Below are 27,577 nucleotides of genomic sequence, written 5' to 3'. Positions count from 1 at the left end.
GAATGTAACCTCTCCTCCTTTCTTGGCCTGCGGAGAGCACACGAAGAAGCCGACGTGGCCGGCCCAGGACGGGAGGGGCTCTTGTGCCTCTTCTGAAAAGTGAAACCCAGACACCAAATGCAGGCAGAAACAGGCTTTCACCCGAGGAAAATGAGTAAAAGTGCACACTTTATTACGTACAGCATTGCAGAGAGGCCACGTGGAAAGGGATCTTGCACTGACGCTCCCCCTCAGCCCCTTATGCTTCCTCCCTCTTAAGCAATTTAATCCCACCCTATTGGGCTATGAAGCCACAAGGCAGAGGGGTAAAGACTGTTTGGTATCTGGAAACAGGGAAACCCAAGAAGCAGAAAGCACTGTTACTCCTCTAAGCCGAGAAGAGATTTTTAGCCAGGATGTGGGGTTGTTTCCTGGTCCTCACTGGTCGCCACCAAAAAAGAGAAGATCATTGTTTAAAATGAGTAACTCAGGTTCCAAGGCAAAATGCATCACGTACACCTAATAAACTCGGCTGCGAAGCCGGGTACGTGGCTCAGGGTTTCCTAAATTAAGCTTGGAAATGGGGGAGCGGGGAAGGGACGCCCGCAGTCCGGGGCTGAGGACAGATGTGAAGGGTGGCCGGGTGCGGAAGCCGCCCTTCCTAAGGCTTCTCTAGCTGAATCCAGAGCCTCCACCAGCCAGGTTTTCAGACCAACAGGAAAACGCCAGGTTGCTCAGATTCACGGGCATTTGCAAAACTGAAGGTGCTTCTTAATATCATAAGAGAAACAACTATGGTTCACGGGGGGCTGGCCACTTCCTCTTTCAGCACGGACACAGGTGACAGAAGATAACCCCGCAAATAGAGAAGACGCCCTAGATCCCTGTATATATCCTAGGTCTGACGGTGTCCTCCCAAGCTCATTGGCTGTTAATATGCCCAATATATCGTGAATTCCTTAGAGTATTCAATGAACGGGGTGGGCAACCAAAGTATTTCACAGCGTGCGACAGTTAACAGCATGCAGTCGAGGAAAATAGAACGGCTTTCTGAAGACATGTCCTTAAAAAGTATTAATCCTTAAGCTATTCAAATGGGTATATAAACAGGTGTTTATAGAACTTGCGGGTTTCGTTTAAAAAGCTCAAAAACCACCTAGAACCAGATATATGAAAATAGGCAAAAGTGAGGAAAAAAGCACTTTTGTGACAAGTATGTAGCTGGTTTCAAAGACCACAGGGGAATCATTTGGTCCTAGAGAGGCTCAAAGAAGTTTCAAAAACGGAAAGAGAAGAAACTTATTATTCCTACAGGATATGATCTTTGTGACGGTGGGTTTAAGAGTCTTTCAAGGGTGAAGATGATCTTTTTCACTGATCTTGACACTGATTTTGTCCAGTGTGGACAGGGACAGGGAAGGAAATGACTACTCTTGAGAGAGGATGCTTTTAAAACACGGCCTGGGTTTAGAAAGTAAGCGGGAGGCGGGAAGGTTTCCTTAAGATTCCCCGCAAGTAAGGCACGTGTGGCCCAGAGAGGCTGGTCACTGCTTTCTGCAAAGCACTGGTCTGGCCTGGTCGTCGAGTGGTGCTTGTCACGGTCTTCTTGCCTCTGGCCTGGCTGCAGCTAGGGGGTGCAGGAGGCCCAGTGAAGGTCGAGGAAGGGGCACTGACCCTATTACATAATGATCTAAATATATGGGCTTTTAAATATTTTAAGGAGTAAGACATTACCTTCCAGAGGTCGCCAGTCCCCTCCCGCCCCCTCCTCAGTGTTTACAAGCTTACAATCTTTGTCGCTAGAGTCGCTACACATTCTAAGAACCTTGTAGTCAACACACGAAAAGGAAAGAGGAAGGATAGTCAAGGGCTCGCCCTACTCTCCGTACGGCTTAAGGGCTAACTTGGTCCCCGCCCTACCCTGGCCGGGAAGGGCGCATCTCTGTTGGCCTCTGGGGCTCACTTCTTCGCCCCCACAATGCCTTGCAGCATGTCAATGGGCAGGGGGAAGACGATGGTGGAGTTCTTCTCCGCGGCGATGGTGGTCAGGGTCTGCAGGTACCGCAGCTGAAGGGCCGCAGGGGACTCGGTGATGACCATGGAGGCTTCCTTCAGGGCCCTGGATGCGTTCATTTCTCCCTCGGCTGCAATGACCTACGGAACAGGACACGGGAGTGGTCAACCTCTAGAAGGTGGCTGTCGCGCGACAGACGTCAAACGGGTATGGACACGAAACGTTCCAGGAGCGACCAAGGCAGCGTTAAGGAAATCCCTTCCAGGTGCCCAGTCTCCGCACGTCCTTCCTCCTGCACCTGACTTGCCGGAGATCAAGGCCTCCGTCCTCCTGCACTGTGGCCCTTCTCGCACGTCGCGGGGTCCTGGGCGGAGGGACAATTTGAAATACGGTGCAGGGGTTGAGATGGACGGCGGGGATGTGGTATGACTGAGAGAGGCCCTCAGTTTAGAGGATAAGAACCGTAATTTCTCAAGATAACGAACACGTCCCACCGAGGTGCGTGAGGCGGGGCAGGTGCCAGGTGACTCCGGTAACTGTGCTCCAGGGCAGGCGCATGCGTACAGCGTGCAGAAACAAGCTCCTGCCCCGAGAGCACCAGCTCTGGCTTCTTCCATGTCATCTCATGTCCAATAAGGACATGGTCTGGAGGTTTCTTCCCCCTGGTCTGGACACGGACCAGCTGTAAGGCTATCTCCTCTCCTCCCATCCGTCCCTTGGACTCTCGGCCGGGAGGCCAGGCCCAGCAGGCAGGCACGGTGTGGAGGCAGCACCTGCGGGGCTGTCCCCAAGCCCAGGCCATGGAGGGAAAGCGAGCTGCTTGTGGGGCGTGGGGCGTCTGCCCAGCAAACCCGTGTTGATCAACCCCTCGGACCGACAGACCATCCCTGGAGAGCCGGGCATTTTCAGGTACGTGGGGTTGGTCTGTTGGTCCTTGGGGAGCCCAGGCGGACTGGCCGAGGAGTGCAGACAACGGGGATCTGCACGTCTGTCCTCCACCCTCTCAATTAATAGGTGACCAGGCCTGGGAATACGAACCCGAAAGCCCGTGCCGGGCGCTCTTCTGAGAGTTTTAAGAAAGGAAATGAGGGAGGATGTAAGTGTGAAAGGGATTGCATCTCAAGGGCATAGGAGCTGGTCTAAAAACTTGAAGAGGCCCAGCTAACACACTGTCCAGCTTGGGGCAGGTGCCGTCCTCCTCTGTGCCTGGCTCCTTTCCCCCAAAGCACGTCTGCGAGGACTTGTACGTTCATTCTCTTCCTTGTATGGTTTTCCTTCGCATGAATAAAGCATATTTTATCCTTGCAACCACCTAGGACACGTAGGCAGTTCCCAGTTTGGGGCGATACACGGTACTGCTGTGAACCTTCCAGTGCGGGCCTCTTGGTAAACACACGAGTGCACACACTGCCAGGCGGTTTTCCAAAGCGGAGGCACCAAACTTACGGTCTCACCAGCAGAATATGAGCACAGTTCCTCTCTCACCCACACTCGGTACTTTTCTTTCTCCTCCTTTTTTTTTTTTTTTTTTGGAAGCCATTCTGGTGGACGCCTAGCGCGGCATCTGCTTGTGATCTGACTCTGCATCTCCCCAATGGCTAATTAGCTTGAGGAATTTCTCTCTGAAGTCTCTTAATCCACAGGCTCTCCTACCCTTTTCCTTCACAGCTCGTATGTTGAAGAAACAGACTCCCTATTTTCCACGAGAACCTGAATATAGGATTTTGAACAGATGGCCTTACGGTCGGTGCAGGGTTACTTACCGTATTTTACGGAGGAGAGAGACTCCTTGTGATTCTATGTGTTTGCCCTAATCTTTCTTTTTTTAAAAAAAGATTTTATTTATTTATTTATTCATGAGAGAGAGAGAGAGGCAGAGACCCAGGCAGAGGAAGAAGCAGGCTCCATGCAGGGAGCCCGTCGCGGGACTCGATCCCAGGACCCCAGGGTCACGCCCTGGGCTGAAGGCGGCGCTAAACCGCTGAGCCACCCGGGGATCCGTTTGCTGTAGCCTTAAAGACAGTCACTGCCCAGGTCCACAAGACTATTCTAGAAGGTCCCTACAGTCTCATCCAAATGGAGGCGCAGTAATTCAACATTCCAACCGGCTTCCTCTACGTCTTCCCGCTATTGTAAGAAATTCTCTTTCCTAGCTGGTGCGGACACTTGCACGGAGGCTGAGTCTATCACAGAAAGCCGAGAGGGGATAGTGAGGAACAGAGGGGAATTTTAGTTTCTACCACCAATAATCAACTGTGTGACCTTGAGCAAATCACATAAGTTTTCTGGGCTTCAACTTTTTCATCTGAACAGGGGGATGGCAAACAAGTTTTATTTTTAGGGCCATTCCAAGCAGTTGAGGCTTGTTACCTGGACCACAGCAGAAGGTTTCTGAGGTCAAGTCTAAGCTCAGTGGAAAACAATGCTGCGGTTAATTACTGGCAGGGGAATAGGAGGCTGGGGGGGGGGCGGCAGCATCTGGGCCAGGTTATTTGTCACCTTCAGAGGATAGTCTCTGAGGACCACTTGGGCTCTGACATTCGAGGTCATCTGTGTATCCTAAGTTCTAGTCAATACGGCTTAGCGATGGCGCTGGGGGTTAACGCTACATTGTAGGGAAAAGCAATTCCCGATCTTCCAAATACTAACTAGATTAGAGTCGGAGATATTTAGCATCACCAGAAATCCCCCTTGGTCTTCGAAACATGATGACTTTGAGAGAGAGCACCCGAGGGCTCTGTGGGATCACCAGGTTGTCCTCAGGAGCTCAATTATCACATTAGGAAAACCTAACCATTCTGGCTGGTAGAAGATTCTGGGTGTAGTGTGTTGAATGAGCTACTACTATATTCAGTGCTGGCTAAGAAATTACAGTGCCCACCCCATGGCTTAAAGGGCATCCTCCTAGAGGGCCCGGTTCTGCCTCAGTCCTCTCTGGCTACTACTATTTTCCAGCAGAAAAGACTGGTTTGCTCCTTGCATCTCAGTAGATCAGTCAAGCCCACAGCAACTCCTCCTCTGAGAACTGACCCTCTTCCTCCACCTATTCACAAGCAAGGGGCTGTGGGACCTTATTAATATCCGACTTTTACTTTTTTTTTTTTAAAGATTTTATTTATTCACTTATAAGAGACCCAGAGAGAGAGAGAGAGAGAGGCAGAGACACAGGCAGAGGGAGAAGCAGGCTCTGTGCAGGGAGCCCGTCGCGGGACTCGATCCCGGGACCCCAGGGTCATGCCCTGGGCTGAAGGGAGGCCCTAAACCACTGGGCCACCCGGGCTGCCCTGACTTTGACCTTTTAACCAAACGTTTGCTAAAGGAAATCTCCCCGCCGTGAATGTGGGATCAAAGCTGGTTGGTCCCGGTTAGTGTTCCACGGGGAAGGCGTGCTGAACTGGAGTCAGGCCCTCCGCCCTCAAGTTGTCAGCAGTGAGGTGGGGCCCAGGAAACAGAATGGTTAGTTTCCTTCGGGCTGGACTGCTCTGTGGCCCCTGACAGTCCTGGGGAGACGACGCTACTTCCCAACCTTGGGTTTGGTGAGATACCCCGTAGCTCCAGAGAGCCTCTTTCCTGGGTTAGGTTGATCGATATTTCCTCGATACCTCTCACTGGGGGCATGCACCCATGCGGGCTCCAGAGGTGGTAATGATAAGAAAGAGGGGAAAAAGTAGACATCAGAGAAAGAGGAGTGGAAAAAAAAAGTTATGAGGACAGAGAGGAAGAGGGAACAGTAAGAAGGAAGAAGATCCTGAGAAGAGAAAGAGGAGACAAAAATAGGGAAGGCGGGACACGTGGCTGGCTGGGTCAGTAGGGCGTGTGACTCTTGATCGTGGGGTTGTGATGTTCAAGCCACCCACTGGGTGTAGAGATCACTTAAAAAAAAAAGAAAAATCAGGGCAGCCCTGGTGGCTCAGGGCTTAGCACCGCCTTCGGCCCAGGGCGTGATCCTGGAGACCCGGGATCAAGTCCCACATCGGGCTCCCTGCATGGAGCCTGCTTCTCCCTCTGCCTGTGTCTCTGCCTCTCTCTCTCCCTCTCTGTGTCTCATGAATAAATAAATAAAATCTTTTTTAAAAAGGGGGGAAGAGTGAATGGTAAGCACACTGACAGGATCGCCCAGTGGCTCTGAAGTCAGAACTGTTAGTTTGTGCTTGGCGGGGGGCCTGGGAACACAAAATATGGGGCCCCGAGCGGAGCCGCAGAGGGATGGGCTGCTCTGCCGCGTGCTGCGCTCCCAGGAAGTCGTGGGGCGACGGGAGCCGTGGGCGCACCCGCTTGGGTAACCGCAGCAGGCCGCCCTGCCCCTCGATCAGACGAGCCCGCCTCGCACGGTCACCGGGCGGCCCCTGGGGGATGCGGCTCGAAGCTCCGGGGAGGCTGTCAGCCTGACCCAACACTCCAGGGCTACTTCCACTTTTGTAACACCGTTTCACTGTTTTGCAATTAAAAAGAAAACTCAATAGAAAAAATACAGAGAGAAAGAAAGAAAGGGCAAAGAACAAAAAAAAAAGAAGGAAGAAAGGAAAGAAAGGGAAAGGCGAGCGAGCCTACCTTGGCGCGGGCCTCCCGGGACGCCTCTGCCTCTGCGGCCATGGCTCTCTGCAGCTGCACGGGCAGCTTCACGTCCTTGATCTCCACGCGCTCCACCTTGATTCCCCAGTCGTCAGTGGCGTCGTCCAGGGTGCACTGGTAGGAGAGAAGGCCGGCGACGATGCGGGGCCAAGCGCACCGGTGGCCGGGGCGGGTCCCGGGCTGGGGAGGGGCAGGGCGCTGGGCCAGAGGGGGGCAGAGGGGAATAGAAGGGGGCAGAGGGGGGTGGAAGGGGTGGAGGGGGCAGAGGGGGGCAGAAGGGGCAGAAGGGGCAGAGGGGGGCAGAAGGGGCAGAGGGGTAGAGGGGGCCCAGAGGGGGGCAGAGAGGACAGAGGGGGATAGAGGAGGCCCAAGGCAGGCAGATGGGGGCAGAGGGGCAGAGGGGGGCAGAGGGGAGTAGAGAGGACAGAGGGGGGCGGAGGGGGGCAGAGGGGCCAGAGTGGCAGAGGGGGCAGAGGGGGGCAGAGAGGGCAGAGGGGGCAGAGGGGGGCAGAGGGGAGTAGAGGGAGGCAGAGGGAGGTGGAGGGGGGAGGAGGGGGGCAGAGGGGGCAGAGGGGTAGAGGGGGCCCAGAGGGAGCAGAGAGGGCAGAGAGGGCAGAGGGGGGCAGAGAGGCAGGGGGGGGCAGAGAGGCAGAGGGGACAGAGCGGAAGATGGGTAGAGGGGGCCCAGAGGGGAGCAGAGAGGGCAGAGGGGGGCAGAGGGGAGTAGAGGGAGGCAGAGGGAGGTGGAGGGGGGCAGAGGGGTAGAGGGGGCCCAGAGGGGAGCAGAGAGGGCAGAGGGGGGCAGAGGGGGCAGGAGGGGTAGAGGGGGGCAGAGGGGGGCAGAGGGGGCCCAAGGCAGGCAGAGGGGGGCAGAGGGGCCAGGGGGGCGGGGGGTGCAGAGGGGCAGCGGGTAGGCGTCCTCTGCGGGAAGCAAGGCTGCAGGAGGGCGGGTGGCGGTCGGGGAGCTGATCCTGACTCTATTGCTACGAAGTTCGAGCAGGGGTCGGCCAACTTTTATTTCCTAAAAGGGCCGGACCGTGATGGCCTGTTTTCACGTCTCCTGCAACTCCTTAACCGTGCAGCGCGTCACGAGCGGACGGCATGGCTGCGTCCCGAGGTCCGTGACCAGAACAGCGGGCCGCCCGCCACCGGCCCCCAGGGCCCCGCGTCCCCGTCCTACTTCCTCCCGCTCAACCGCGTTCCTCTACGGTGGGAGGAACAAAACCGCAGCTTCCGTTCCCTGCAGTCGTTGCGGGCACCAGGTGATAGATTTCACACGATGACATTTATACAAATAACAAAGACCTTGGATTTTCGTACTTTATCTTTTTGGAACAAGTCAGGCTTGATTCATGATCTATTACTCAAAAAAGACTGGAAAGCAGACGAGTGGCAAGGGAAGTCCTGGGCCTTGGGCGGAGAATACAGCGTTAACCACACCTGCATGGTCTTGTCCTACGGGACGACCCTGGAACTATCGTGCTAAAGACAAAAATCAGTACTAATTCTGGGGGAAAAAAAACACACTGAAGGGGAATAAAAAAAAAATCATGCATGCAGCCGAGCTGTTAACCCATGAGCTGTCTGCCCAGAAAATATTCCCTTCCATCAAGTTTGAGAAAACCTCCCTGCGAAGAGAGAAGCCCGGCCTGCGAGCCCCCAACTGGCATTTGTCAAAAGTCGTCAAACAATCACTAACCCTTGGGCTTCGTCTTGAATTTCCGGCGACTGACAGCCCAGGGTGGGGGTGGGGGGGCTCACCTGCATGTTGTGTGCGATTTCTTCTCTGTCCGAGAGGATCTGAGAAAGGTTCTTGGTGCCCAGGACGTTCCTCAGAGTCGTCTGTGCCAAGAGACGGGTCGCGGAGTCGGCGTTGGTGATGTTGGCCACGGCCAGGGTCGCGTTCTGGACGCGGTAGTAGACCACGCCGTCCACGCTAATGGTCACCGAATCCTTGGTGAGGATCTGCGGCGGAAAGAACGCGATGCTACGTCTGCCAACCAGCCCCTTCTTTAATTTTTTTTTAAAAAAGATTTTATTTATTTATTCATGAGACAGGAAAAGGCGCGGGGAGCCCAAGGCAGGACTCCGTCCCAGGACGCCCAACAGACTGAGCCGCCCCAGTGCCCTAAATCCTTCTTTGATCAAACTGTAAGGAATGTTCTTCTGCAGAACATCTTAAAACAGCGGCTGATTTTCTTTGGTAAGTGCCACTGGCTGAATGTTGTGTTCTCTTGAAATTCAGAGGCAAAAACCTGCCCCTAATGTGATGGCGAGAGGAGGTGGGGCCTTTGGGATGTGACTGGCTCATGAAGCTTGATCCTGGGTCCTCTATGACCCAGGACGCAGGCCCCCCCACAGCCGCTGAGCCCACTGGCACATGACCTTGGATTCCAGCCTCCAGGACCAGGAGCTGTAAATTTTAGTTATTTGTGACCCACCCAGCGTATGGGATTTGTCTAGAGCAGCCCAAATGGACTCAGAAAGCTAACGATGCCTTTAGAATTTTAACAAGGCCCATTCACTTATTCATCGGTGCTGGTAATTCAATCAATGAACAAATATTGAGACACCATTCAGCAGCAGGCAGGGGGTGGGGCATCAAGGGAGCCTTTATGGACAAAGGAGGGACAGCAGTGGGTGGCAGGGGGACACCTGAGCTACGCCCGAAGGAAGAAGCAATGTTGAGGGGGGCACGAGTATCCAAGGCAGGGAGGACAGCGTGGCACGCAGCCGAGCCTCGGGGGACGGACTCTGCCTAAGGGGCCCAGTAAAGTGGGACGGAGAGTGGACGGGGACACGGTTATAGGATGCGATTGGGGAAAAAGTGCATTTTACAGCGCGCTGCGTAAGAACGCTTCGGGGACGAGCACATCCGTGCCTCTCGTACCCGGCCCAGGGCAGCGGGCAGTGTGGCCCACGGGGCACCGGCCGGGCCGAGGCCGCGCTCCACGCGGGACCAGGTGTAGGGCCCACAAGCTCCCACCACGGTCCCAACCCACGCTTTCCCCAGTGTCCCCGGGTCTGTGCCCCACACGCCCCACACGCCCATGGGGGCGTCTCCCCCATGGAGCTTCCCTAAGGAGCAGGCTCGATGCTCCGCCCTGTGCACCGTCCCACGTGGCGCGCTGCCCACCGCCACCTGCCCCTCTGCCCTGCGCGTCCGGAGGGCATTCTGTCCTGGCGAGACCGTCCGCAGTGAGTCAACGAGACCGACTGAGAGGCGACCCTAGGGACGCAGGGATTGATGCAGAGCGTGCAGGGAGGGTCAGGAACCTGAGCTGTCCCGCGAAACCTCCTCCCCTGGTGACCATGGAGGGGCTTTCAGAGCGCTTGCCCGGGGGCCCTCATCGTGAGATGAGGCTAACGACAGCGGCCAAGCCTACGCGAGCTGCTGTGACGGCGAAGGTCCTGTGGATGCCGCGGCTCCTGTGAGGCGCAGAGCTGTGGGGACGGCGGGGACGGCAGCGGGGACGGCAGCGGGGAGGGCAGCGGGGACAGCAGCGGGGACGGCAGCGGGGTTGGCAGTGGGGTCACATGGCTGCTGCGCCCGCCTGGCAGGGCAGCATTCGTCTTTTCTGATCTTTAAAAAATACTACTGTGTTACCATCTTATGTGAAAATTCATTATTTCCCAGGATGTGATAAGAAAATGTGTATCATTTTTTTCTTTTCTTTTCTTTTCTTTTCTTTTCTTTTTTTTTAGAGAATGTGTATCATTTGTAAACAATTTCTTGCCCCTGGGACCGTCACAGCCAGAGCTTTCCAAAGCTGTGGCCTCTCTGCCCGTCTATGGTGGGCGGAACGTTTCTTTCCCTTCATAAAGTTCACGGGGCGTCGGGAAAAGGCCTGCCCGCCCCGCTCAGCTCGGGACAAGGGAGCCACGGGAAGGTGGCGACAGGGGAGGGCGCCAGGGCCCCCAGCCCCACCGCGGGGCTCCTCGGAGGCCGTCTTCTCCGAAACACGGGAAGACACGCAGAGAACACGGGCCAGCTTAGCCTTGTTCTCGTGGGAGAGCGATCCCCGGCGTCCCGCGTCTGTGTGGGTCATAGGGTGCGACGGCCACCCACCGGCCCTGGGCCTGCAGGGACGTGCCCGCGCCGCTCCTGGATCCAGGGACAAGAGCCGGCCCTTGGCCAGCAAACACTTGACAGACCTCTCCCGTCCCTCCCGTCCCCCTGCCGTCAGGCTTCCCATCTGCAATGGTCATGATACCCCTGGAAACGCAGCCCAGCAGGGCTGTGGCTCCGTCACGAACCACGAGGAGCCAACACGGACCACGGTTAGTATGGAGCCGAACGCGGGGCCCGGCTCTGCCACTGTGGCCACGGAGCCTGGTGCCTTCCCTGTGCCCCACGGCAGCCAAAGCTTCTCAGGGATCAGGGATCCTACTGTGGGCTTTTTGTTTTTGTTTTTTTTGTTTTTGTTTTTTTTTTTTAAAGATTTTATTTATTTATTCATGAGAGACCCAGAGAGAGAGGCTGAGACACAGGCAGAGGGAGAAGCAGGCTCCATGCAGGGAGCCCGACGCGGGACTCAATCCCGGGACCCCAGGTTCACGCTCTGGGCCCAAGGCAGACGCCCACCCGCTGAGCCCCCAGGGGTCCCCTGCTGTGAGTTCCAACTGCATTATTAAGAGCACAGACTAATTATGATTATAAAACATTATATGCTTTATCTAAAGTGCCAAATGAGAAGCTCCCAAGTCTTTGGCTTCTAACCAGTTCATCTAGAATAAAATCAAGAACCCGCAGAAGAGTATTATATTGAGCTAGATTTCCTATCAGAAACCCATAGTAGAGAAATGTGGCCGTAAAAATGACGACAAATGTGATCATGCTGACGTCACACTTAGGGTAACATTACGCTACACCTGATAATCATAAGCACTTATGTGTCACTTAAGATTTATCAGCCCCTGTTCTAGGCACTGGCCATCTGATGTCTCAGGCAGTCCTCACCAGAACCTTATGAAGCAGGTCCTGCTATTACAACCTCTGTTTTAGGGGCGTTTGGGTGGCTCAGTTGGTTAAGTATCTACCTTTGGCTCAGGTCATGATCCCGGGGTCCTGGGATTGAGTTCCGCCTCCAGCTCCTGCTCAGCGGGGAGCCTGCTTCTCCCTCCCCTCCTCTGTGCTTTGTCTCTCTCAAATAAATAAATAAAATATTTAAAATATATACATAAAACCTCTATTTTGCAGATGAGGAAACTGAGGCAGAGAGAGGTTAAGGAACTTGCTCCAAGTCCTGCAGCTAGAAAACGGTGACCGCACACAGCTCTGAGCCTGTGCGCAGCACCGCGCCCCGCTCCTCTCTCCGCCAGCTCCTCTCACGCACGACGCTGACTTGTCTGCTTCTGCCAAGACCGCCTTACCTCCTGAGGAGGGATGTCAAATGAAATTGTTCTCATGTCCACCTTGATGAAGCTGTCGGTGCACGGGAGAATAAAAAACAAGCCTGCGACGAAGAAACACGGGCATTATGGAGAGACAGCGGCACCCCGGCACCCGTCCACTCCCCCAGAATCGACGTGACCAGCTGAAAGGAGCCCGTTGGCCTCGCTGCCCTCGCCTTTACTCTCCCCCAACCTGCGGCCGCCGGGGGCGGGGGGGAGCCGGGATGCTTCCTTGCTCCGCCGCCGCCGCTGGCTGTCTGGTCACCTGGGCCAGTGCGATCCTTCCCAAGTCGTCCTACGTCCTCCGGCGTCCCTCCCAGGGCGCCTGTTCTCGGCCACAAGCACAGCAGCCTTTTCTGAACTATGAGCCCGACCGTGGCTCGAGGTCCTGCGTGGCCTGCCGCGGCGCCCCTCCTCGAGCTCCACGCTCTCGCTGGGCTGGGCTGGCTGCAGGTCCCGGGCCTGCCTTACTCCCCTCTACCCGCCCTGCACGAGGCGCCCCTTCTGCGGGGAACACCGCTCCATGCCTCAAGATTCAGCCAAGGGGACACCTCCAAAGCCTGGTCTCATCCTACTAGTCGGGGTCTGGCCTTGTCCCTGGCGTCCACAGCTACTTGCAATTACTCGATCATAGTACCTGTCCCGTGGGATGCAACCGCGCCCTGTTGGTATCCACTAGACGGCAAGATCCCTAAGGGCAGGAGCGCTACTCTAGGCTCCCTTGGATTTCCAGAGCCTGGAATACAGCAGGCGCTTAAGGGACATTTGCCAAATATAAGGCAGAAAGAATCAAATCTAGAAAGCCTTCCGCGAGTAGCATTCTTATGCTCAGACTTCCAGGGCTGCAGCTATTCTTGGCCTAAAATAATCTTATCAGCTGGCTGGGAAGGGGAGGGGAGCCACGGGAAGGAAAGGGTGACTGCAGCACGGCTGGCCCCGCACCACCGCTATTGTTAGTCTTTTCTAAGTCGACCCATAAGGGACCCTCATTAGGGAATTCGCATCAACTAGATGAAGAATCCGGCCCCCAGGCCAAGCACCCAGAATCCTAGTACTGACCAGGTCCTTTGGCTCCTCCTTGTAAAATGCGACCCAGTCTAAAGATGATGGCTCTTTCATATTCCTTTATGATCTAGATTAAAACACAAATAATAACATAACATGAAGAGTACACATATTCATATACGCTGTACGTTCATCTATGGCTTCTTAAACATATATTTTGCTCTAAACGGGTTATGTTCCTCTACTTTATTTTTTTCTCTAAGATCCAAACAGTATCAGGGCGCCCGGCTGCCTCCATCTTTTAGGCCACACGACTCTTGATCTCGGGGTTGTGAGTTCGAGCCCCATGCTGGGCATAGGGATCACTTAAACACATAAAACGTAAAAAAATAAATAAAGTAAAATCTAGACAGTATGTACAAATAACATGTCCAATGTTTAATTACCAAACATAGTATGTACTTACTAGTTTTTTAAATTGATTATAAAAGCAAGCGCTCTTCACTGTATAAAACTTGTGGAAGTATAGGGTAGTATAGAGGAGCAAATCCCTAACTTTACTCCTCAGCTGCTAACATTCAGTTACTCGTGTGTTGTTAATACAGAAAAAAACTCCAAAACAGAACAACTAAATTTTCTATATAGTTTTGCTTCCTGATTCCTTAAATAATAGTAATAATAAACGGATCTGAAAATTCTTGGCAGCATATGTGAGGAGTATGTAAATAATAGTCATTTATCAAAGTATTAATAACTTTATGGAGAAAATAACCAGCGGTGGGGGGGACACTGAACCATATGCCAGGCATTGGAATAAGTATGATTAGATAGATCATTTAATCCTCACAACGGCCCCATAAAGTGGGTGTTGTTACTTCCTCCCATTTTACAGGGAGGAAACATGGCAAAGGTCACACAGTGAACAATGGAGCCGGTCGCAAACCTCTGCGTCCTGACTCTGCACGGGGCCACCCCACAGGCCTGGCCTCAGATTCCAGACGGTGACCCTTGCTTTAACCCAGGAGGACTGCCTGGAGAGTGGCTGAAAGGAAGTCCTAAAATTACACCACAGCAGGCGACTAGAGTGAATTTTCCAAGGGAGAGATGAAGGAGAAAGCATCACAGGCCAGGAGGTCTCTCTTTTCCACACGCACTACGTGGGTTTGTGAGGTTAGCGGCTGACCTAACTCGCAGATGCAAGCGACGTATTCTTTACCTTTATGCACATCCATACTGACACTGGGAAGGTTATGACCGTGAACAGGAACGACACAGCCACCAAAATCCAGCCACAAGGTCCAAGGCCCGTACTGGGGCTATCTGTGGAAACAGAAAATACACAGCTCCTGTCCCCGTTCGCAGCAGTCCTGCCGTCCCCCCATCCTCTGTCACGGACGCCCCTGTGCTTGGCATCGTACTGTTTTACGTGGATTCTCCCACCTAATTCTTGGGATAAACCTGAAGTGCAGGTGCTACTTTTTCTAATCTACTTAACAGGACAAAGATTTCCCCCAGGACTTTTTAAAAAATAGTTTATTTATGAGAGCAAGTGAGCGAGCTGGCAAAGCAGGCGGAGGGCAGAGGGAGAAGGAGACCCCCCCCCCCCACCCAGCAGAGGCCGATGCGGGGCTGGGTCCCAGGGCCCTGAGATCATGACCTGAGCCGAGGGCAGATGCTTCACCCAGAGCCACCCGGGCGCCCCGTCCCCATTATTTTTATCTGGCAAACATTTATTAGGCACCTAATGTTTACTATGCCTTGTGCTCGGCACTGAAGTAATAGAAGTAGACCCAGTCCCGGCTGGAAGGGAGGATAAAGGTCAGTGGGCGGGACAGGTAATTATCCTATTAGGTGGTACACGTACAGGTAGACCTGTTCAGGGCATTTTGAAAAGACGGAGTAGGGGTCACTCACAGCGGGGACAGCGGGACGGGGGGCAGGGCAGGTAGGTGACGGCGGTGGGTGTCAGGGGCTTCTGGGCGACGGACCCGTCAGGGAAGGCAGCCAAAGGGTGGGGAAGGGAGGCCAAGAGCATTTACACTGAGAGCGCGGCTTAGCTAAAGATGACTGGCCTGTTTACCTGGGCACGTGCACCATAGTTTATTATGCTTTTCCTGATGATTAGACACATTGCCTCGGATTTCTCACAATCGTGAACAAGGCGTCCTAATCATATTTGTACCTAGCTCTCCTCTCCCTTTCCTAGCTGCTTCCTTTCCTGCAACATGACATAGCTCTTTGTCTTATTAGGAAGGGAACACCTTCCTGATGCAAGAAATTCAGAAAAGTTATAAAGAGGGGGAAATTATTCAATCCAGAGGTGATGAATATTCTTCCAAACCACACACATTTTTATGAATAAGATCTGTGACCTATTTTTCTCCCATTACTCGCACCTCCCTTTTTTGCCTTGCTTGCTAGGCCCATGTGCGTGTGTGCGTGTGTGTGCATGTGTGTGTGTTTAAAGATCTGAGAAAGAGAAAGCAAAAGGGAGGGCAGAGGGAGAAGCAGACTCCCCGCCAAGCAGGGAGCCCGACCTGGGGCTCGATCCCAGGACCCCGGGATCATGACCTGAGCCGAAGGCAGCCTCTTAACCGACTGAGCCACCCAGGCGCCCTGCATCTGTGCTTGGTGTGTTTTAATGTTTTATCAGCTATACTTGCATGAAGTTTAAAAAGTCCTGAAATTCTGCAAGATTAATTTAAAAAGAGAGCAGTCCCCCGCTTACCTCTTCCAGTTTTCCTCTCCTCAAAGGCACCTGCTCTGTTGGCCGAGTGTTTGGGTGGATACGTCCATGTTTCTAAGAAACATGCTGCTGTTGCTACTTGTTGCCTTCTCCATTTTGAACATAACTTACTTTCTGCTATGGAAGCGGGTTTAGCTTCGCCCCCACCCCATAAATATATCCATCCTTCTAATTACATAATTTTGGTTAGGTCACCATCAAATTTACATCTCATGAATATGCAAATCGACTCCAAGCTAAGCCGTGCAGGGATGTCAAATTCATTTTTTTCTGTCCCATACAACTTTTTTCTTCATGGTCTTGCCTCTTCCCTTTGTTTTTAATGTATGTATTGATTCAACCTCAAACCTCTTCTCAAGGGCCAGAAATTCTACCAATTTCCTTTCCTAAGAGAGTCTCTGGGAGCAGCGTCTGGACTTGCTCTCAGGTGGCGAGCGGGTGGCCAGGGACTGCCTTTCCCATCCTGGGAAACCATCATTTCCTGGGTTGCATTTTCCACCTTCTGCATCCAGGGTCTTCCTCATTTTTAGTTTGTTTTTCCTCTCTGTGGAGGGCAGAGGCGCTGAAAAGGCCAAGGGATATGATCACTTTTCTTATCAACCAATAAAGCTTCTGGAATATTTCTAGGAGCTGTTTTAATAATGAAAGGGAGACTGCAAGAGGGGAGGAGGTAGGCTGGGCAGTTGTTATGGCTTGGAAAGGCAAAGATGGCAGGGAGGCGGGCCCTGGAATCCACGGCATGCCAAGAAATGAGCAGAATTCAGGCTGAGAGCATGGGAGCAAAGGGAACAGAAGCTGGCATCCAGGTCAAGTGCTCGGAAACTACAGGACGAAGACCAGAAATGCTACAAATGACTGTGGTTTCTGATCCTGTGTCATCGTGCGAGGTAAACGTGGTACACACACTTGAATAAAAGTGCTCTACGTGGGCAGCCCAGGGGGCTCAGCGGTTTAGCGCTGCCTTCGGCCCAGAGCAGGCCCCTGGAGTCCTGCGATCAAGTCCCACGTCAGGCTCCCTGCATGGAGCCTGCTTCTCCCTCTGCCTGGGTCTCTCTACCTCTCTCTCTCATGAATAAATAAAATCTTTTTTTTAAAAAAAAGTGCTCTAAGTTGATCTCCTGGAGCTGTGGGGTCATCGACATATTTACTAAGAGGATACACTAAGCAAGGCCACCATGCTGCTTGTGCAGAAGGCTCCACCAGGCATCATCACGACTGATGACATCACAGCAGCCACTTGTAGATGGTTTATTATTCAACTGCTTTAGGTGTATATCTCTCTTACTCTTTGCAAAGTCTTGTGAAGTATTGTTTGTTTTTTTTTTAAAGATTTTATTTGAGAGAGAGAAAAAACACAAGCAGGGGGAGCCACAGAAGGAGAGGGAGAAGTAGGGTCCCCCCTGAGCTGAGAGCCTGCTGCGGGGCTCGATCCCAGGACCCCAAGGTTATGACCTCAGCCAAAAGCAGACACCTAACCAACTGAGCCACCCATTTGGGGTCCCTGCCCCAAGTATTTTTAATTCTATTTTACAAATGAGTTTAAGTGAAGCAAGAAAGCTTTCCCAAGACCACATGACGGAGGAGGACCAGAGATTCAAACATAGGTCATCCTATGAGCCCACGTTCTAAGTCAATTTATTCCTTCAGTCCTTTGCCTCTGAATTAAAAAATCCTCATTAAAGACATTTTCATATTTGGAGCATTTTCTCATGACAGTATCCAAACTGGGAAAGCATGGTAGGCGTTCTGAGAATGAAATCTGATGTTCCTGCAGAGGAAGGCCTCTTAATTCCAGCTGTGCCTATTTTTAGCAAAAACAGTCTCAAGGCTGGTGGCCAGGCTCAGGTCTAGGCTTCCAAAGTGAAATGGATTCCAAACAAGGCACAGAGCGGCCAGATACTTCCCTGACAGCACCTGGCACTTTCTAAAGTCCTGCCCCCAGCCCCCTACCTCCAGGCAACGCACATAGCTGTGTCCTGAACACATCAGACTATACGCTCTCTGAGGGCAGCGATGTTCCTTACTCTTCTCCTATCCCAGCCAGTATTTTTTCCTGTGTGTGTGCACATGTATGCATGTGCTCAGTTCCCATGGTGATGCAGTGTTTTTTGAAAGCCCCGAATGAATACATGGGATTACAAATGAAGAACAACAAGAAATGAGATGGATATCCTGAAAATTGGGCTCGGTCTTTCCCTTCTCAAACGTTCCGCTAGAAATATACACTGGGGATGGCACCATTCCATGTAATTCTCTCCCCTTCTAGGCCCTTGAAGTGCTTCCTCACCTGGTTATAGCTCATAAAGGTGTACAAAGCACATTCCTCAGAGAGGTGAGGCTTACGCTTAGGACACTGAGTCATCTACCACTAACAGGCCAAAGAGAAATTCCCAGTTACTCCCCCAAATCTCACGAAATTCATTTCCTTCATTTCTCGGTCATTACCTTGAAGATTGAATCCTCCCTACCAGCTATATGAGGTGAAGGACAAATATTGAGCAATCAGCATTCCTGAGATATTCTGGTTGATAATCTTGACACTTTGCTGGGTGGGAAAACTCCTAAAGATTAGTGACCCTATGATACTTGCTTGTAAATACAACTTGTCCATGTTTTCTTTTGTTTTCTCCCACCAACTCTTCTGAAAACTGCATTAAATTTTTAACTAACCGAAAGCAAGGTTTTGAAAATGGCTATGTTTATACATCAACACTGTTTAACCGAATATTCAAATTAGACTTATCTCCAGGGAACTGATATAAATTTTAAAAGAGATCGTTTTTTTCTCTTATTTTAAGAGAGGAAAAAAAAAGCGCAAAGTATCGTCCCTATGAGAATTAGAAATTACAGCTAAATAAATTAAAAAAGAAAAATTATCTATGCTTTCATTATCTCTAGAAGGCAATTATTTTCTGCCTTGCTACATGTCCTTTCAATGAAATAATGATATACATAATAATTTTAAATCTGCTTTCCCCCCTATATTGAACATCTTTTCAGGTCTGTACATATTCTTTACTATTAAAAGTTGAATAATATTTCATTGTTCCATGAACCTAATGAACATTTAGGTTGTGTCGAGTTTTCTGAAATAGAAACTCTGCTGTATTGCATATATGCTTAGCAAAATTTCCATGCATCTTTATTGTGTAAACTAATTTTGCTGAAAAGGTGAAATTGTACAATTCTTAAATTTCTCTCATTCTGGAGGTGTCTTTTAATATTATTAATAATAACCGTTTATTGAACGTCTATCACAAGCGGATTCCTTATATAATTTCTTCCTAATATTCACAAAAAATCTGCAAAGTAGGTATGAAATATCCCTCTTGACTCCCAAAGTAATAAAGCAAAAGACTTTCTGAGATGAGACAGAAGAAAACAGAAAAAATCATGAAAGAAATGAAAAAAAAAGTTGTACAGTAATTTTTGTTGGGTTGGGATCCAAAAACACAATAAAATAATCTTTTCAAGAGGATAACAGGCATAATTTCAGAGCACTACATGTCGTTACTGATACAGTATCAGCTGATTAACTAAAAAGGTCTACTGAACTTGGCACTACTGGAAATCATGTGCAATAATAAATTCCATTTATCATTGAGATTTTATTCCAAAGTTCAAAAGATTAGATTTCCTCTTCAGGGAAAGGCCAGAAAGGTCTTACACAACGTCTAACTCAGAGTCGTGTGCATATTACACACACACAAAAAAAAGATGAGCCCAAGCATTATTGCAATACCTGAATAGTAACATTTAAGGACAGTCTTTTCCTTCTCCTTTCCCAGAATGCAAGTGAAGCACTTCATATTTTCATGCATTGCCAAGAACACTGCTGTTTGGTGGGGAGAGATAAGAGGCCTAGGAATTTGGTCTCAAAAACATTTTAACAGTATGGCCCTAACAGCACTGCTTACGGGGCAACAGTAGGGTGAAATGAAAAGCCTTGGCAATTGTTGAATTTTTCTGGACGGTATAAATATTAAGGATATAAATGTTCTTTTGGGTCACTACTACCCTTCCTCAGAGATTCCGTTTCAGGATTTCCACATTTTTCCTGTAAAGGGTCAGAAAAAAATTTAGCTGTGTAGGCCACAGAATCTGTTGCAACTGCTGTTGTATTGCAGAAGCAGCCACAGACTGTACACACACGGGTGGGCGGCTGGGTTCCAGCAAAACTTATGGATACTGACATCCGAATTTCATGCGTAACAAAATATTCTATTTTGAAAAAAAAAAACCAAAAACCTTATAAATATAAAAACTATTTGTAGCTTCTGGGCCATAGAAAAATAGGAGGTAAGCCAGATCTGGTCCACAGGCCCTTTGCCCCATCCCTGCACCCAGCTATCTCTTTTTTTCCCCCCATACATTAACCTGTTTGAGGAGGGCTTTATTGAGTTATAGAATACAGTTGAGGTTTCAGTGTTTCAAGTAAGGCTACAGTTTCCAGATCCTCAGTTTCTCTCTCCTTTAGTCATTTTGAAACAAGGGCTTTAAAAGACCTGATTGAGTAAACACTGAAGGTGGAAACAGGCAAAAGGATGGAAGACATATTTCATTAATAATGACCTATTCCAATAAATCAAAACTTTACTATGAGTTTTTCAAATGATTGGAATTTTAAAAGCAAGACAAAGAATGGAAAGAAACAATAAAAGAAGAGAAAAGGAAAAGAAAAGAAATAAATGGAGGGGCAGCCAGGGTGGCTCAGTGGTTGAGCGTCTGCCTTCAGCTCAGGGCACGATCCTGGGGTCCTGGGATCGAGTCCCACATCGGGCTCCCCCCAAAGAGCCTGCTTCTCCCTCTGCCTGTGTCTCTGCCTCTCTATCTGGGTCTCTCAGGAATAAATAAATAGAATCTTTAAAAAAAATAAATGGAGAAAAAAAGTCAAGAGAGAAACAAAAATGCAGCAGCACACTACAGAGAGAAATGATACCAGGTGGAGTGAGAGGGGCAGAGCTCAGCGCACAGGAGGAGCTCAATAAATGTATGTTGAAAAGAATGTTGGTTATTGAAGATCACAACTTGCAGAGTTCATTTGGGCAGAGGCTTTCAAAGCAGACAAGCACACACTATAACCCATCTTTTAAATGATTATTTTAACTAGGCGTGGGTTATAGTTTTTCAAATGCTCTTGCCCTTAAACCTCTAGGGAAGAAATTCTCTGGGCTGGAGTGGCTGCAGGCCAGAAGGTATCACGTTAAGAACCATGGCTGCGGATGGTACTTTTTCCTCCGTATTATAAACATACATTGAGGGCTACAAATATTGGATCAAAAGAAACAACCTTCGTCAAGCATTATGGGGTCTCAATCATAAAATGTGTTTGCCATGAGATACTAGAAAAAGGGAAAGGACAAACCCTTTTAAGAAAGATTTCCAATACAAGTCGAAATAAAGGGAGTCCTTTGCCTAGCTCAAAAAGAGCAAGGAAATTAAATAAGTGTTATTATTTTGTTTCCTAAGCATCTTGGGGAACTTTCTGTATGTAGCTCTTCTTCACTCAAATGTTGTAGCCACAAAGCAGGAGGAAAATGGGGTGAGGGTGTCATGAGTAATTTTAAATTTAAACTCCCAGAGTCTTGGGTTCCCTGGGTGGCGCAGCGGTTTGGCGCCTGCCTTTGGCCCAGGGCGCGATCCTGGAGACCCGGGATCGAGTCCCACGTCGGGCTCCCAGTGCATGGAGCCTGCTTCTCCCTCTGCCTATGTCTCTGCCTCTCTCTCTCTGTGTGTGACTATCATAAATAAATAAATATTTAAAAAAATAAAAAATAAAAAAAATAAACTCCCTGAGTCTTAAATAGGTCCCCCTCTCCTAATTGCCTAAAACACCTTCCCTCTCTAAAAACATATTTATCATTCTTGTAATTACCTTATTCAAGGTCCATCTACCCCATAGGTTTTGGTCTTCTTAAAACAATATAGCATGATGGCTTCAAAGCTGGCTCTGCCACTTATTATCTGTATGATCTTGAGAAAATATCTTAACCTTCTGTGCTTTAGGCTACTCACTTAAAAATAGGGCTAACAGGAGTTGCTCCTCAGAGGGTAAGTGTGAAGAGCGAATACTGTAGACGGCTAGAGCATAACAGGTACTCAAAAAACATCTGCCAAGTAAATAATTGTTGAATACACTTTAGAATCATCCTGTCCCAAAGCAGCGGTCAGAATGAATATGTATGGACGGAGTATCGCCCATGATGGAAAGACAGAAACAGTTGTAGTCTGAAAAATTGGAAAAAAGCAATTTCATGTAATTATATTAATTACATTTGGGATCCCTGGGTGGCGCAGCGGTTTAGCGCCTGCCTTTGGCCCAGGGTGCGATCCTGGAGACCCGGGATCGAATCCCACATCGGGCTCCCGGTGCATGGAGCCTGCTTCTCCCTCTGCCTGTGTCTCTGCCTCTCTCTCTCTCTGTGGCTATCATAAATAAATAAATTAATTAATTAAAAAAATTATATTAATTAAATTTAGATTAGACCTGAAATATATTGAGAACAAAACCCTCCTACTTCTTCCATTGTTTTTTATTCCCCCCTGCTCATTTATTTGGACATATTAAATATCTATAATTAGGTTTTTCTCATTAAAGTCTTTGGAGGGCAACATCATTTTAACTAAAAATCAGGGGCGCCTGGCTGGCTTGGTCAGTAAAACATGCAACTCTTGATCTCGGAGTCATGGATTCAAGCTCCACACTAGGCATAGAGCTTACTTTAAAAAAAGGTGGAGGTGGGCGCCGACAGAAGCATATGGAAACTAGATCGTAAGATGCTCAGTTTTTAATTGAGGTTAAGAAGCTAGGCCGTGGCTAAGAGCTCAGGGTTCCGGGATCTGATTCCAACTCTACCACTAACATTTCTCAGGAGTAAAATGAGAGAAAAGAACAATACTTCTCTCATACAAAAGCCCTCAGGAAACATTCAAAAAATAGCAGCTGTTTTTTTTTTTTTATCACAGCCTAAAGATCATATTGATACAATTTACAGGCATAAACTTTTTAGTAAAGTGACTTGCCCTCTGGGACCTAAACACCGCAGAGAAAATATCAAGACTAACAACCTGCCAGGGGACTCCATCTCTGGAGGAGAAACAGACTACATTTGAGCAGGACAAAAAAGTTCTAAACCTTCTTGGACTGTCTTGCATACAACTGTTTTGTCCATAAATTTAAATTCCCTGCAGAATTACTAGGTTTTCTGAACAGTCACTGTTAACTTCATTCTTTGTTTTCCCCATTCACAAATAGCTTAATAGTTGACATTTTAATGTTTCAAAAGTACATTCACATAAATTTTCTCCTTTGATTCTTGAAGCCTTGGGAGACAGTTACAGCAGTAAGAGGACCCCCACGACGGTGACGGGGACATGGACACGGAAGGCGGAGACGTGCCCAAGGTGAACCAGGTAGTAGGGGGTGGAACGGGGAGCTCAGTTCAGATCCTTGAATTGTGAATTCCACTCTCATTTCACTACACTGTACCTTCTTACCATTAGTGTGCTCACAACTGAACAAAGTTGGTGTAATTTTTATTGTCTGAGACCTTACAACAGATAACTTGATTGCTTGCATCTTCCGAAATGTCAGGCTAAATGCCTGGGGTTTAAGTTTCTTCACCAGTCGCAGAGAATAAAGATTCAAAAAGAGTGGAGGAAGGAGAACTGGCACATACTTCCTTTTCTCAATAGACTGTAATCTCTAACTTTTTTCCTTTCCACACTTCAAAATGTATTATTGTGACAACTGTAATTCCTTTATCAAGATAATATTAACCCAATTAGTCTATCGGTAATAAGAACACATGTAATAAAGAACCTACTTAATCAAGTATATATACTCAAGTGCGTACACACACACACACACACACACACACACACGCCAGCTTCACTAGACTTGGTCATTGGTTTGAGTTAATTTATGACCATTGATGGTTTGACTCAGATTAATTATTAAAGAAGTTACAAAGTTCTCCCCAGCCCGATCAGCTGTAACAACTGTAATAAACAAATCAGTCCCTTGATTCTGCTTATTTTCAGGCATTCTCCCAAAGGGATATATTCTGTTGACGTGTCTCTTAATTATAATACATTTCTTTGCAATCCACCTCCATCATTTCATTACAAAGGGAATGTACTGGCTTTAAGAAAAAGTAGTCTTGCCCTAGGTTTGGTCATATTTACATTCCTGAGACTGTCAGCAAAATCATAAAAAGACAGAGTTTGGGCTTTTATATTCCACTGTTTCCTGCAGAAGCCGCCTTATTCAAGAGGTCTGGATAGAAGCTAGGTTCCTTCGGGCTTTCTCTGTTGTCTCTCACCATCCATGTCTGAGGGGTTCCTTGTTTGGAGGTAGCTCTAAGATAGGGAACGTGGAAAATCACATAGCTCAGGTTTGAAACCCAGCTCTGGAGCACACACACGTGTGATTTTTCTACTGAGACCCAGTCCCCTTGCTGTAAAATGGTGGATAATGTTTTCCTTGTGGAGCTGTTACACGGCTGCAATTAGATAATGTTTGTAAAGCACTTAGGCTGTGTTTGACCCAGGGCAAGCACTCAATAAATTCTATTTAATAAATTCTACAATGGCTTTCCTACTAGTGTTGCATCTCAAAGGTTGATATTTAAAGAAAAAAGTGACCTAGACTAAGCAAAGATTTGTATGTTTAATTTTCTGAGGAGCACATAGTTTTCATTAGATTCTGAAAAAAAAAACTGTCTAAAAAAATGAATCATAGAACCAAGAAAAAGAACTTAGAAGTGACAACTGGTCTGTGACCATGAAAAAACAACTAAAGGGATATTAAGTATAAATAATAGATCATGTGTATTCCCAACGAACTTCTGCAAACAGATTTCCCACTGCTTTCACCAAACTGCCAATACTGTCCTCAAGGTCCTAGTCTCCTGCCAGGTCAGGGCACAGAGGGAAGTAGCTCACGCACCTTCCTGCCTAGGCTAAGAACCAACTATGACAGAGGTGGACGCGAGTTTTAGAGTCAGTAAAAGGCAGATTTAAAATACGGCTCCAGGGACGCCCGGGTGGCCCAGCGGTTTAGTGTCTCCCTTCAGCCTGGGGCGTGACCCTGGAGACCTGGGATGGAGTCCCACATGGGCTTCCCTGCGTGGAGCCTGCTTCTGCCTCTGCCTGTCTCTGCCTCTCTCTCTCTCTGAGTCTCTCATGAATAAATAAACAAAATCTTAAAAAAATAAAATAAAATATGGCTCCATTACTTATAAACTGTGTGACGCTGAAGTATGTCAACCTCTTGGAGTAGCAATTTCTTCAGATCTGTCCTTCCTGATTCACTACTGACTTGGGAAGTTTGTTTACTCTCCAATGTGCTTAGCAGGGATAATTTTGAGGGATAATTCTTTTGATGCTCCTGGGAAGGACGGCTGGGCAAAGGAAATGGGGCTTCTATTAGAGGCTGGCTTTACAACTAATCAGAATAGTTAAGTCCAATACAGTGTTCTTTGTGGGGCCCTGGAAATGCTCCCCCAGCCCCTCTAAAAGGTTATCCAGTCTGAAATTGCATCCTTGGACAGAACTCCTTTGGATCGCTCGGAGCCCCTGGGCGGGAAACAGCACCCCTGGGCGGGAAGCAGCACCCCTGGGAGGCTTGTCACCTCCCCATTGGAACCCGACCCCCCCACACGGAGGTAGCCACGGAGGTTCAGGGGGTAGCCCTCTCAAGGGTCCCCCGCTCCGGAGCCACTCAAGGTTTCTGCCTTCAGGCCAGGGAAGGCCCCAGTAGGGAGGGAGCACTTCAAAGAATTCCTAGTCGGAAACAAAAGCCCGGAGGCAGGTCCCTAGGACCAGGGAGTGGAGGGAGGACAGGATGAGGGGGACGTGGAGCTTGCCTGAAAGAGCCTCTCTTCTCCCACGAACACAGGCTGCTGCGCGGGAGGCCAGCCCTGCCCGGGACGTGCCGCCTGCAGGGGTGGGGCTGGGGGGTTCTCAGTCCCGGAGATGGGGGTCTCCGGGGGGCGCCGGTGCAGGAGGGGTGGGGCGGGGAGGGCTGGGGGCAAAGCCTCAGGGGCCAGCCCTGCCCGCGACGTGCCGCCGGCAGGGGTGGGGAGACGTGCGGCCTGCAGGGGTGCAGCTGGGGGTTCTTAGCCCCAGAGATGGGGGTCTCCGGGGGGACGCCGGTGCAGGAGGGGTGGGGCGGGGAGGGCTGGAGGCAAAGCCTCAGGGGCTAGCCCTGCGCGGGACGTTCGGCCTGCAGGGGTGGGGTGGGGGGTTCTCAGTCCCGGAGATGGGGGTCTCCCGGGGGCGCCGGTGCAGGAGGGTGGGGCGGGAGGGCCGCGGCCCCGAAGCATCTCCGGCCGCACGCGAGCCCCGGGATAACGGCGCCGGCCCCGCGGGAGCCACGAGCGGCCGCCAGGGCGTCGGTCCCCCCCGCGCCCCTCGGAGCGCGCCCCCCGCCCCGCCCCCCCGCGCCCCTCGGAGCGCCCCCGCCCCCCTCCCCGCTCCTCCGCGTCCCCGGAGCTCCAAGCAGCGGCGACGACCCTTGGATCCGCGGGGGGATGGGTGGGGGCAGGGGCGGGGGCGGCGGCGCGGGGCTCACCCTTGAAGGAGTCGGGGAGCCGCCGGGCCTCGACGTCCCCCGGGTGCCGCTTCTCAGCCATGTCCGAGCCGCAGGCGCCGCTCTCCCGCCCGGGCCCAAAGCAAGAGCCGCTGCCGCGAGGAATGCTCGGCGGAGACCCGGGGCCCAAGACCCAGGCTGCGGCCCCGCCCCCCGCGCGGCCCGGCCAATCGGCGCCCAGGACGGAGGAGGACACGCCCCCAGCCCCGCCCCCGCCCGTCCCTCCAGAGCGGCGGCGGGGTGGGCGGGGCCCGCGGGCCGGGGGCGGGGCCTGAGGGGGCGCGGCCCCAGGCTGGGCGGGGCCCCGGGGCGGCGCCGGAAGGGCGGGGAGGGCGGCGGGGGGCAGGGGGGCAGGGGGGCGCGGGGCGGAGCCTAAGGACTCGGGGAGCGAGCCGGGGGGCGAGTGTCGGAGGGGAAGGTGCGGGCGCGGGGGGCGCGGGGTGGGGCGGGGCGGGGCGGCAGCCGAGCTGGAGGAGGGTGGTGCCCCCTCCGGGCGGGGGCGAGCAGGCGGCGAGCGCGTGGCTGCGGGCCGGGGGGCGCGGGGGGCGCGGGGGGCGGGAGGGGCGCGACGCGGTGGAGCCGCAGCGGGAGAATCCCGGAGAGGGCCGTGCGTCCGCGCCGCGCCTCCCGGTCCTCGGGGCGGGGTCTTCGGGGGGCGGATCCGGCCAGTCCGCCCGCCGCCGTCTCACCCCCGCCCCGCGACCCCTAGGGGCACCTCGACGCGCCCGCCGGGGACTGGGGCGAGACAGCCGGATCCTCCCCAGGACTTCCCCCCCCACCCTCTCCCAGGACCCTCCCCCCAGGACCCCCCAAGGCCCTCCCCGAGGACCCCCCCAGGACCCTCTCTAGGGCCCCCCCAAGGACACTCTCCCCAGGACCCTCCCCCGAGGATCCTACCCCCAGGACCCCCCAAGACCCTCCCCGAGGACCCCCCCAGGACCCTCCCAGAGGACCCCCTCTAGGGCCCCCCCAGGACCCTCCCCGCGGGCCGCGCACTTCAGTAGGGGCACCGGGAGGCCCCCGCGGGGAGGGCGGGTGTGAGCCTGGGGCGGGCGGGGCAGAGGGCGGAGGGGAGCCCCAGCTCCGGCCCGCAGCGCGTCCCGGCCTCCCGCTCCCGTGGGGCCGCCCCGGCAGGGGTGTGGGTGTGGCGGGAAGCCACACCCGCCAAAGGCACCAGGGTCCGAGTATCACTATCACGGGCTCCGGGAGCCGCAGGGAGTGTGCCGGGAAGGCCCTGCCCCCCCCCCCCCCAGCCTCCGTGCAGGGGGCGCGG

At 51.5% G+C, this 27,577-nt stretch overlaps 1 protein-coding gene across 1 annotated transcript; it reads right to left on the bottom strand.

Moving 5' to 3' along the window:
• Positions 1–150: 150 nt before the first annotated feature.
• On the bottom strand, positions 151–26,436 carry STOM (stomatin). Its single transcript, XM_055302261.1, has 7 exons — positions 26,287–26,436; positions 14,181–14,284; positions 13,019–13,091; positions 11,939–12,021; positions 8,327–8,530; positions 6,545–6,679; positions 151–2,133 (listed from the first exon to the last, which is right to left on the bottom strand). Exons 1-7 carry the CDS (start codon positions 26,345–26,347, stop codon positions 1,939–1,941), a joined length of 855 nt encoding a protein of 284 aa, XP_055158236.1. The 5' UTR covers positions 26,348–26,436; the 3' UTR covers positions 151–1,938.
• Between the last annotated feature and the right edge of the window lie 1,141 nt (positions 26,437–27,577).

Source organism: Nyctereutes procyonoides, unplaced genomic scaffold, assembly GCF_905146905.1.
Source record: "Nyctereutes procyonoides isolate TBG_1078 unplaced genomic scaffold, NYPRO_anot_genome, whole genome shotgun sequence".
NCBI classification, from domain to species: Eukaryota; Metazoa; Chordata; class Mammalia; order Carnivora; family Canidae; genus Nyctereutes; species Nyctereutes procyonoides.
This window is presented reverse-complemented; position numbering and strand designations above follow the sequence as displayed.

Excerpts from the sequence above, each read along its gene's own strand:
- STOM (XM_055302261.1), bottom strand. The coding sequence starts at position 26,347 with ATGGCTGAGAAGCGGCACCCGGGGGACGTCGAGGCCCGGCGGCTCCCC. Across the intron at positions 14,285-26,286 it reads GCTCCCCGACTCCTTCAAGG|ATAGCCCCAGTACGGGCCTT; the intron begins GTGAGCCCCGCG and ends CTGTTTCCACAG. Across the intron at positions 6,680-8,326 it reads AAATCGCACACAACATGCAG|TGCACCCTGGACGACGCCAC; the intron begins GTGAGCCCCCCC and ends CTCTCCTACCAG.